At 38.2% G+C, this 12,485-nt stretch overlaps 1 protein-coding gene across 2 annotated transcripts; it reads left to right on the top strand.

Annotated features, from left to right (window-relative positions):
- Positions 1-2,914: 2,914 nt before the first annotated feature.
- Positions 2,915-11,975, top strand: LOC119488630 (dual specificity protein phosphatase 22-B-like). Of its 2 annotated transcripts, none has more exons than XM_037770441.1 (7): positions 2,915-3,175; positions 3,297-3,330; positions 6,062-6,144; positions 8,743-8,792; positions 9,413-9,487; positions 10,118-10,289; positions 10,868-11,975. In XM_037770441.1, exons 1-7 carry the CDS (start codon positions 3,155-3,157, stop codon positions 11,015-11,017), a joined length of 585 nt encoding a protein of 194 aa, XP_037626369.1. In that variant the 5' UTR covers positions 2,915-3,154; the 3' UTR covers positions 11,018-11,975. The 2 variants fall into 2 exon arrangements, with proteins under 2 accessions (XP_037626369.1, XP_037626370.1); XM_037770442.1 differs by lacking the exon at positions 10,868-11,975 and adding an exon at positions 10,635-10,841.
- Positions 11,976-12,485: the final 510 nt, after the last annotated feature.

Genomic DNA, 12,485 nt, shown 5'->3' with positions numbered 1-12,485 from the left:
TACTGCTTTTCTTTGTTTTATGTCTCTGCAAACTGAATATTTTTGGCAGTTCAAGGGCATCACCTTGGCCTCTTGTAAATTACAAAGGCCATTTTCCATTATTTCCTATAGACGAGCCGATTACTCGACAAATCAAGAAAATAATCGTCAGATTAATCGACAATGAAAATGATTGTTAGTTGCAGCCTTTGAATACCTGTCTGTAAGGACTTTACAGTGTGGTATTGTTTTGTTGTAGCAGACGTAGCACCTATTGATTATCTGCTGGGTGTAACAAACAAAGTGGCATCAAACTTGAAAGTTACTCCTGATAGGCAGAGGTTTTTGTGGGGCAATCGCTCTACAAAGCCTAGAGTGCACTGGGCATCACTGGACTGGAGAGGAGGAAAGCCATCAAGGACATAACAGAGGCAGCGGAGAAAGCCTCGAGATGGCTCTGGATCAGGAGAGGAGGTCCATGGGGAGGAGCGAATGCCACCTGAACACATGGTCTGATCAACCATGGCTGGGTGTCTGATGTTGAAAGATCCGAAACACCCACTGACCCCATGTGACATCACTGATGATGTGTTCAGGAGCATTGAAGAGATGTATTCTATCAATTTCTCTTTTTACTTCAATTTCTAAATATATTTTTAATTAAATTATTTATTTATTAATTAATTAATGTATTTCTAAATTACATACTTGTTGACTGTTTTATGTATATTAATTGCTTTGTAGTTTAGTCTATTTATAGATTCATAAATTAAGTGGTAAACAAATGTATTAATGTCTATTTTTCATTGTACAATTAGTTATTAATTAATGAAATGTTTGATTACTATTTCTGTGACACTTGTGGTCCTCCACAGTCATGCAGGCAGCTTTTTGTAAACGCCTCCACTCTCCTCTTCCTGTCAGTGCATCTGAGCTGTGCCACACACTGAACCACACACAGGGCGGCCGTGGTGGTTGGATCGGGTGGTTCGATCCCCAGCTCTTCCAGTCCATATGTCAAAGTGTCCTTGGGAAAGATACTGCACCCCAAATTGCTCCCGATACTCTGCCATCAGGGTGTGTGAACGAGCATTGGGATTATCTCCTGATGAGCAGTTTGGCACCTTATAGGGCAGCCTCTGCCATGTGTGTGAATGGTTGAGTGTTGACATGCAGTATAAAGCGCTTTGAGTGGTTGGAAGACTAGAAAGGTGCTATATAAATGCAAGTCCATTTACCATTTACACAGGAACACAACACAAAGACGACAAAGCCGAGCTAAAAAATACCTCGATCGCCACAGAGTGATGTGTTGAAGATGTAGCAGAATTTGGGGTTTTACTGTAAACGCAGTGACTGAAGTAGAGTCAAGTGGATGTCCACTGAGAATCAACACAATTTAAAATATATGGGGGGATTCTTTGTTCTAAGACAAAAACAAGTTTATAAGCAATTCTCATGAAATTCGAAAAAGTCCCGAAGTATCAAGCTGATAAAACAATGTTAAATGTGAGGATTTGAGGTTTTATTTAATAGTAAACCGAATATATTTGCAATGCTAGTATGTCAATGGTAGGTCCACCACTTTGATTCAGACTGAAATAAATCAGCAACTATTGGATGGATTTCCATGAAATTTGGTACAGACATTAATGGTCTCCAGAGGATGAATCCTATACTGACTTTGTTGATCTCCTGACTTTTCCTTTAGCATCACCAGCAGGATGGCATTTTTGTTTTAGAGTGAAACACTGTGACAGATATCGGGTTGATTGCCATGACATTTGGTATAGAGTTTCATGGTGACCAGAGGATGAATCTTCATGAATTTGGTGATCCCCTGACCCTTTCCTCTAGAGCCACCAGCTGGTCAAAGTATTCACTTATTCATTTACTGTGATGATGTGATTGACTATGGCCTGGCGCCATAAGCAAACATCCCCACAACCTTTTTCCAACCTCTTCCCACCCACTTCAAACCAGCAAGAAGAGCAGAGACAAAATGAAAAATATAGAACATCTGTCATGTGAAATAACGGAAACTGCTTGAACTTTTGCAGAAAGTTTTGTGTTTATGTAGGACACCATCGATCACACTAAGAAGTTGTTTAAACAAAAGGTTTTTTCTGGGCATTTAACCCCTTATCCCACCGACTGGGGTCCCCACAGACCCCAAAGGTATACTTTGTGTCATATTTCACAGGTGCTTTATTTCATTATTCCAATTTGTCATGACTTTGTCGATCAATTTGTTCCTAATGACTTCATATCATTGTTTTCTGTTTTAATAAGTGCTTTTTAAAAAGACCAATGTGTTAGGGTCCTATAGGGGACCCCAGTCAAGAGCACTCAATTGCAGCCTATGTAGTTTTAATAGATAAAATAGAACAGATTGATAAAATGTTTGCCATGGATCTTAATTTAATTAAAGTATCACACATTATCATTTTGAAGGAGACGGACACAGATTTCCTCACGCCTATTTTAATTTTACACAATATGTAAATTAACTGTGACTACTAAAATAATAATAACCCTGTTTTTTTTGTTGTTTTTTTTTACTTCGGATCACATTAATTACATTACCAGTCAGTAGTCCTTGTATGTTAAATAGGTTAGTGGGATGAGGGGTTAAGCTAAATTGGGGAATTTCTATAGTTCTAAGACAACTCGCCTGTTATATATACCTCAAGAATATTATCTAAATTAAGATTTATTGCAAGTGGCATGTATTTTGAGCCTCATTCAGAAGTGCTCCTTGTACGGTAGGCCTACAACACCTCAGCAGATCTGTTCTCCTCTTCCCTCTGGCCCTCAGCCATCTTTGTCTGGCTGGTATGTGCCTGTCCACAGTCCCATGACCCAACTACTGGTCTAAATATAAATATCCAAGCAGCACTGCTAAGGTCACATTACGTCATCCCCAGTAGCACATTCTCAATCAAGTAGCACTCGGGGCATGAGCTGTGGAGGCGTTCGAAGGCTTTATGATATCCTGGGTCACAAAAAAGTCATCAAGGGTAGTTTGAAAACGAGCTAGTGAGAGGGCTTGACCGACGGAGCTAAACACTTCTTCTTCTATCACTATTGTAGGTGATAAACAACTTTAAAAACCTGGTGAAAAAAAATCCAGCGTTCTAAACTTGATGTGCTTTTCTTGAGACTTTTGGCTGACATGGGTAATGGAATGAATAAGGTACAGTATCAAATCTCTACACGAAAAGGAGTCAAAAACAATCAAACCTTGATCACCTTGTTGTAGGCTACTTTCGCAGCCTCTTCTTCCTTCTTTTGACTCAATTTCTAACTGTCTTTAGGTCCTGCCTGATCTGTATCTCGGAAATATCAAAGGTAAGATGTCATGCCTCTTGTCATTTTGAGTGAAGAATTAATTTATTTTCAGGATAATGCAGTAGAGTGTGTTTCAGTTCCTCATACGGAGGGGCATGTGGTGAGATGCTACGCTGAGCTCAGTTTCTATAGAGTGGAGAGGTCACAGTGTAGAGCAGAGTGATTGAAGTAGTGTATTTTGATGTAAAAAAACAAAACGATTACACTGTTTTTTTGCCTCTGTGTGTGTGGGTGTGTGCGTGCGGGGGTTGGTGTGTAACTCTGTCAGCAGCTGGAGGAAAGAAATTATTTTTGAGGGCTGCTGAGTGCGTAAGGGTTGGTGTGGGAGGGGATGCCCCGCGGCGTGGGGGTGTCCCTAGTGTGAACTGTATTCCACATCTTTCCACAAACCAGCAAATATGATCATTAGGTTGCTCTTACAAAAGATCTGTGCACACATGTAATGGTGACTGCACAGGAAATGGGTTAAAAATATGGATCACTTTTTGTAAACATGACATATTCAGGTAACCACTGTTAAACAGGAAATCTGACTTGTTTAACGTTATCCAGGCCGTTGATCTTCTTTAAAACATTTTGCTTGGCATTCTTTTACATCATGTCAAATTGTATGTATTTACAACAACAGGTGTGAGCAAGTATGAGGGAGAGTTAAACTCTGTAAGACTGTCACAATGTTAGGAGACCCTTGATCTGCCCTACAGAGGTAGGACAGTGAAGTTCAGAAAAAAAGGAGTTTAAGGTTTTCAGGCTGGCCAGTAGACTGAATAATGCCTAAATTTGATGCCTTTTTAGGATGATTAAAAATAAAAAAAATAAAAAAAACGTCACTATAATACAGTACCTAGAAAGACCTAGGCAGTCTTCAGGGAATGGAAGGAAAAATGCAGCATCTACAAACTAAATGTGTTATCTCAGCTTTCTTGTACAGTTTGCTTTAATTGTATGATATATATATATATATATATCATATATCATATATATATATCATACATCATATATCTCTCTCTCTATATATATATATATCATATATCGTATCTCATATCTCTATCTCTCTCTCTCTCTCTATATATATATATATATATATATATATATATATATATATATGTATGTATACACATATACATGTACTGTATATCAATTAACAACACAAAAAAATGTCAAATATTGTCCAGAAACCCTCACAGGTACTGCATTTAGCATAAAAAATATGCTCAAATCATAACATGATAAACTGCAGCCCAACAGGCAACAACAGCTGTCAGTGTGTCAGTGTGCTGACTTGACTATGACTTGCCCCAAACTGCATGTGATTATCATAAAGTGGGCATGAATGTCTGTAAAGGGGAGACTCGTGGGTACCCATAGAACACATTTTCATTCACATATCTTGAGGTTAGAGGTCAAGGGCACCCTTTGAAAACAGTTTTTCCTCGCCAAAATTTTGGAGCGTTATTTTGCCTCCTTCGCGACAAGCTAGTATGAAATGGTTGGTACCAATGGATTTCTTAGATTGTTTAATTTCATATGATGGCAGTATCTTCACTCTACCTTTCTCGCTTTAAAACTGTGCCTGCAGGGGCGCTACTGTAGTTCACCTGGTAGAGCGCCCCATGTACCAAGGCTGAGTCCTTACTGCAGCAGCCCTGGGTTTGAATCTGACTTGTGGCCCTTTGCTGCATGTCATTCCCGCTCTCTCCCCCTTTCATGACTACCTCTCTTGCACTATCAATAAAAGGCATTAAAAAGTTATGTTAGCTTTAGCAGGAGTTTATTGTTAGTATCAGTTTAGTGTTAGCAGGATTTTAGCGTTAGCGGAGCTTTTATTCTGCATAATGGTTGAATTTAATCCATTTAATAAATAATAATAATCTTTTTAATAAAATATCAATAGGTAAATTTAGTTTACAGTAGCTGTGGCCATAGGCTCCAGGTTAGGGGGACAGTGGCCCGGGTAACTTTTGGAGTCTGATATAATATAATAATAATATATACATGTGATTATTGTTTAGCTGTTGTTTCTGAACCATGGACAGTGCTGTTTGTTGTGTAGGGGCCAGTGGTCTGTGCTCAGCTGACAGACAGTTGTCGGCTCTGTGACACCCCATAAAAATATTTATCTCATGACCAACACACTTGTGGACTATTCACTGGTTTCCTTGTAAGTTACATAATCAGATTGTGTTTCCTCTGCAACTATATGAAAGATTTATCTTAAGTTAGGCCTACTCATATGTTTATAATTTTTCCAATTGATATTGTATTAGTTATTGTTTAGTCTTGCAGTTTATACAAACTTTCATGATGTGTGAAAATCTGGTTAGTTGAATTGATTTGGCAGGCAGTAGGGTTCAGTACAGACTCATCTTGGTCTTGTATAAGGGGCATCAGCATCCTGCAAACTTGCAAAGCATGAGAAAAACATGCTCAAGACACATCTGTCCAAAGCAGAAAACCTTTGGCTTCCTTTTAAAGAACAAATTTGATTAGAACAATTACTGTTTCTTGCTTCTGGGCCAAGCTGTTGGACTGTTTTAGAAACACTGGTTTTCCGGTTTTTCTTTCAGTTCAAAACTTTGAAGGCCACATTTGCTTGGGAGACAGGGGGGTGGAGGGGGGGGAGGGTGTTGTTGGGTAGAAAATGCTTAATTTAGGTTGGAGCTTACATGTGGTGATCTTTGTTTGCATGAAAGGAATATTTGAGTTGACTGATTTTCTTTGCGATCCACAGATGCACGAGACAGGGAGCTGTTGGCGCAGCACAACATCACCCACATCTTGTCCATCCATGACACAGCTGCACCCTTCCTGGAGGTGAGCTGTTTCCTCTGCGTCTTATATCGGCCTGTGTGACCCTCGGACCCTAACATTAATCCAGCCATAAAGTACACAACCTCCCCTGAACTGTTTCCCCCCCTCAGTGGCTCAGCTGCTCGTTCTGAAAGTGTTAAATGTTGGCAGCAGACCTGAGGTGCCCCTCTGTCTTTTTCTGACTTAATATATTCATTAGGGCTGCAGCTCTCACAAATATGTTCAACAGCGATTAATCTGTCAACTGATTTTCCATGTAACTGATTGTTTAATCTGAAAAATGGCAAAAAAATTGTGAAACAATGTCCATCAAAGTTCCCCAAAACCTGAAAAGACTTTACACATTTGTGAAGCTGGAACCAGCAAATTTCTAGCATTTTATGCTTGAAACCTGATTTAAACAACAGATCATTTATCAAGATTGACTAATTGATTATTCAACTAATCATTTCAGCTTCAGATCTTCACTATACCCTCATTATCATCCGAGGTATCATCTATAACAATCTATTTACTATGTGAGGCCAATGCTGTTGCGTTTTGAAAGGAGAAATACGAGAAAAAAAGGGTGCAAAGTAATATCCAACACCCTAAAGTCAGATTTGTATCAAACACTGTTGAAATACACCGCTTCAATTAGTGTGAAAGGCAGATACTCTTTTTTTCAATTTTGCACGGAAAGTCCTTTTGTCGTATACCAGTCAGAAGACCCGGAATTCACCAGGTTCCACGAAATAAGCCGTTTTCTGCAGTATTGTGTGGGATCCCAGTGAATATCTGAAAATTTGTATGCCCTTTTCTGTGGTGCAGCTGTGGTGCAGATGCAAGTCACCAAACTGTAAGACATTTTTCACACAAGATGCTTTTAGCTCAGCAGCTTGAAGTCCATAAAGACTTGAAAGTGGAACTGCATTAAAAAAAAAAAAAGGTTTCTAGCTTTTCACAGCTGCATTTGGCGATTTGTGTATGAAAGGTGTTTTTCTTGTGTGTACGTGAGTGAGTGAGTGCTAGAAGGATAGAAAGAGGTGATTCTACTGTGAGAACCTGGTAGGTTGAAAGTAGAAATTTGCTCTCACTGATTTCCATTTGGTAACAGATCTGTACCACTGCAAAATCTGTTCTTGGATAAAATAAAGTTTAATTTAGAAGCGTTATCCTTTCGAATAATGGCCAATGATCCATTTTAATTCAAATTTTATTGTCATTTTATTGGAATGAAATTTTCCTCTCTCAGTTTACGTTTGAGCCGTTTTCGGAAATCTTGATCTTCAGTGTCCGCTTTCACAACTTTCATCTTTTCTTGCTGAAAGCGAGCATGAAAAAGTGCTCAGAGATTTCTGTACACTTTCTCCATCCATGCTATTATGTTTCATTGAACTCTGAAGAGAAACAGCAACTTGTATTACAGTATCACTACCCAAACTGGTCAACCACCAAAACTTTTAAAAAGGTTTTGGGCTTGAAATTATAGTCTGACTCGCTGAACTGTGCTGCCCTTCATTCAACAACTCATTAATCCCAGCTGTTGTACAAATCTTTGATCTTGATCGTTGGATTGTTCTCGCATTCATATGAATGACTCAGCTTTTTGAGTTTTGTGGCGTAATAATGACTCAGGTTACCAGTGTAGCCCAAATGGCCAGATGGGATGGTGTATTTGCATACCTAACAGTCAAACTGCTGACTGATCGATTTCTTGGAAGACAGCATGATGGTTCCTGAGAGAGGAAGGTAGAATTTGCAACCACCAAGTCTCTGAGGTCGGACTTGCCCTTTACTGTACAGTAAGCGGCTCTAATTAACATACCGCAAAGTAAGAGGGCGAGGCCAGCTTGATGGAACAAAATCTGAAAATTAATTTCTGCACTTATACACTATTTGCGCGCACATTGTTCAGGAGTTTATTCATGCTTTCTGTCTGCCTGGGTTAGATTTTACAAACACCAAATCATGGTCATGATGAGTTTTAAGAGTGATGGTGCAACGATAGAAGAGGACTTTCTCAGCATTCGTTTGCAAAACCTGACTTTTACTGTCAATAATTATAATGTCGACAATATGAGAGTTACATGCTCTGTCAATATGTGATATGTGTGAGTTTTTAAGCGCGTGTGTGTGTGTCTGTGTGTGTGCATGAGTATTGCGCGAGACTGTGGTTGGTGTGTGTGCGAGCTAACTTGTCTGGAGCACTTCCAGAGCTCGGAGTGTCCCAGAGGGCTCAGGGGTTTTTGCAGCGGTGCAGTCATAACGGGACAAGGTAGTTTCTGTCCACTGCATGTACCATCAGCTGCCAGGTGCACAGTACAAAAACATATGCATTAACACACACACACACACACACACAACAACACACACTCACACACACAGTAGAACATCGTTATTTCATGACCTACCATACCAGCAGGGTCAGAGGGGCAAAGTTTCAGGGGCCGTCCCACACACCGAGAAACAGCAAGTGTGTTGGACCCGTTGTTCAAACAGATGACCTGACAGGATGAAAAACTCTTTTTACACTTTGTTAAATGTTGTACATTCATTTATCTGCAGAAAATACACTATTGTGTTGTTTGAGTCTAAACTTCTCCCCCCTTCACCCTCCAGGACATGACGTACCTGTGTATATCTGCTGCTGACCGCTCTAAGCAAAACCTGTGAGTGCTTATATGATATATATATACAGTATGTACATAGATGAGGTCCACTATGTTTGAAAGTTCTTCAGTATTGGCTCTGATGTATCCACCGTCCGATGATCCGTGGCAAGCATAATTGCAAGAAAATAAAAGTCAAACCATTTTAATTTTCACAATTTAATGATACAGATTTTTTTCGTATATAATTAACTTTTTGATATCATAACGAACATGTTCTATTTATTAAATTATTTTATATAAAAGTATTCTTATCCAGGACAACTTTTTGAAAAGACTCACACATACAACCCCATTACTGATTGAGTACTGTAAACCAAAAGATTACAATTTAATAATTAATTAATTTTAATTAATTTAATTACAATCATACAATTTACAATGTTTTCTGCTTAGAGGGCAGGTTCAGCAGTCAATATTTAATGATTATATAATTAATAAAAACTGCAGAATATAGCGGAAGAAAAGTGGAATCAATTGATTAATAGATGGTTTAAGAAATAAAGTTACTGCTATTTCAAATGTGGTGGTTGAATATATTATTATAAGTCTGTATTGTTAAGCCAATTGTAATTTAAATATGAATTAATTCAGTGTGTTTAATGTGGTAATTTTACCAGGATTCAGTACTTCAGAGACAGCATCATGTTCATCCACGAGTCCCGACTGAGAGGAGAAGGCTGCCTTGTTCACTGGTGAGTGGAAATAAAGCATAAAAATACTTTTGGTTGGTTTGTTCTTTATTTGTGAATTAATGTACTTAATCTTAAAATCACATGCTAAAATAGTACTTCAATTTGATTGATCAAACATGATTTACTTGAGCAATAAATGGGTTTTTCAGTCTTATTTTTCTTGTATGTCTTGTTGTTTTAACGAATTATTTACTGCATAGTAGGCCTACAGTACTATACGTTCATATTTTTATTTAAAAATCACTAAGCCATAATATATTGTGCATCAGAATAGTACGAAACTGATGTCATTTGCATATGAGGATGTTGAGAGGAAGAAGCACAAATATTCAGATTTGGTAGATTTTTGTTTATAATGATGAATATTTGCCTCAAGGTGATTACTGACTGGAGGTCTTCATATTGTATTAAACTATTTTTCATTTTCAACCACATCACTGTCATCAAACAGGACAACATTTTGGTTAATGCTTTCATAGTAAATACCATCACCTTTCATCTGTTCTCATATCAAACAGGACAAAATCAAGCATTTAACCACAGCTTTAAGAAAAAAGGAGTTTCACTTCTTTGTACACTAAAGAAGAGAATATGAATATGTGTTGATTGGGTGAAGCTGTGTGCTCTCAGTGTGGCAGGAGTGTCCCGCAGTGTGACTCTGGTAGTGGCTTACATCATGACGGTGACAGGGCGTGGCTGGGTGGAGTCCTTGGCGGGGGTGAGGGCGGCTCGGCCGTGTGCGGGGCCCAACCTGGGCTTCCTCCGGCAGCTGGAGGAGTTTGAAAACACAGAGCTGACAGAAGTGAGTAACACCCCACTGATTGATCATAACATTTCATGATATAAAAAGCCAATTTTGATTATTCTTATTTTTTGGCAGTAGCCATTCAATGTATTTCTTTAAATATCTCTCTCTCTCTCTCTCTCTCCCTATATATATATATATATATATATACATACATAAACACACACACACACACACACATATATAATTCAGTATAACCGTCATGGACAACATTGTTGACTGTCGTCTTTTTTAAAACAATGTGATGTGGCCAAAGAGCAACTTTACACCAGGCTGAGAGGCAGTGTGTATTGCCGTCTCTGGTTGAAAGTTTGAAAACTGTTCCACTTCTTTTTTTGACAGTTATACGATAGTGAAAAGGTAGACAGGAAGCAGAGGGAGAGAGCGGGGTGTGACATGCAACAACCGTCTCGAGATAACTTCTGTTATGATTTGACGCTGTATAAAAATAAATTGAATTGAACAACAAAGGCCTGTGGTTGGTCTGAAATCGATGTGAAACACCCTTCATGGCTTTGATTCTGGCTTATACTCATCTGACTCACTTTTACACTCCCTCTGCCCTCCCCCTCCAGTACCGGGACTGGTGGAAGGACCGATATGGGAAGAACTCATTCAACGACGATGAGGAGATGGAAACCCTTTTAACTCAGAAATCTAGCAGCAACAGCAGCAATACCATAACAACAAGTATCACTACTACACTGGGCACAAGTGGCACCTGAAAAAATGTCTTCTGACAGTTTTGTCTTTCCTGAACTCAAGCAGCTGAGGGACTGGTGGACTTCTGCTTGGAAGTCCACCACAGTTTTTTTTTTTTTTTTTTTTTACAATCACTAATATCCTTTTGTCCAGTCTGTAGTCACATTTTCAAAATTCTAAACACTTTAGGACAACATCGGTCTGTTGTGGACCATACCATTAACACAATTCATGTTGTTTTCACAGAATATGCGGGCAATTAACACGTTTCGAAAATGCTTAAATTTTATTTACATACCAGCTTACCCAATACCAAAATTATGGATCTTTCTTGTTTTATTTTGCTTGCACACAGCATGCCAGAAATTAAAACCTAATGCTCAAAACCTTAACTATAGTATAAAGCTACTACTTCTGCAACAACAACAGCTCAACAGTTATATTGAAACAGCTGATGAGCATTTTGAATGAACAGAACATTGAAACATTGAGAAATATCTGATTTACTATAAGTTGTGTAAAATAGACTGCCAAAGGTGGATAAGGTATGCTAAGTGTTTCTATCCAAGGTGCATAGCGAGAGATGACATACAGTAAGATGTGAATATGGATGAGAACATGACCAAATGCTGAAGATCGTATGGATTGGAACAGGACTGTGCATTTTTGTGTTTTTTTCCCCTTCTCTTTTTTTTTTTTTTTTTTACTGTATTTGTGTATTTTATTTTTACACATTTGGAACCAAAGGCCATAAATGTTGGATTTTTTGTTGATCACTGGCAGATCATTATGTCACTATTTTTTTTCTACTGTACATTCTATAAAGTAAAGATAAATTAATGTAACTCATTCTGCTTTCTAGTAAAAGGAAACTGAATTATAAAAACAATGGGTTTCATATTGTCTATTGTATGCAGGTGGATTTGAAACATGTAAATGAATGCCGTTTATGTAATGAAATCAACTGTTAGTATTTTGAAAGTTGTCGTGCTATGATTGACTATATGTTCGTCTTTGATAGAAAACGTGTGCTAGTATTTTGAAAGAATGATTTGATACCGAGTCTGGTTTGTTGTGTTTTGACAGTTAGTGTGTGTAGAGAACGTGTTTGTTTTTGCATTTTTAAATATTGCACCCGATTCGACTGTTATCAGGCCATTAAATAGTCGTCATCAGTCGCTATGAGCAACATAGATGTGGGTCAGTAGGGGCCTACTACACCTACTAGTTTGTAAAAGTGAAAGTGAAACTTAAAAGCAACATGTTCTAAAATGTCGTAAAACTGAATGAAACGTCACGTTTTGAACACAAACAAAAAAGCTTCTTTAGGTTTATGCAACAAAATGACAATGTCTTCAGGTATAGGCAAAAAAAACAAAAAACAATTAGGTTTAGGCAATACAACAACAACTTCTTGAGGCTTAGGCAATAAAAAGCACTTGGTTAAGTTTATGGAAAAACATTGTGTTTTGGGTTAAAGTAATACGAACA

Source organism: Sebastes umbrosus, chromosome 5 (assembly GCF_015220745.1).
Source record: "Sebastes umbrosus isolate fSebUmb1 chromosome 5, fSebUmb1.pri, whole genome shotgun sequence".
NCBI lineage: Eukaryota > Metazoa > Chordata > Actinopteri > Perciformes > Sebastidae > Sebastes > Sebastes umbrosus.
Note: the sequence above shows the minus strand (reverse complement) of the source record. Positions and strands in the feature narration are given on the sequence as shown.

Coding starts and splice junctions, on each gene's coding strand:
- LOC119488630 (XM_037770441.1), top strand. CDS start 3,155: ATGGGTAATGGAATGAATAAG. Junction 3,176..3,296: donor TGGGTAATGGAATGAATAAG/GTACAGTATCAA, acceptor AACTGTCTTTAG/GTCCTGCCTGATCTGTATCT. Junction 8,793..9,412: donor GACCGCTCTAAGCAAAACCT/GTGAGTGCTTAT, acceptor TAATTTTACCAG/GATTCAGTACTTCAGAGACA.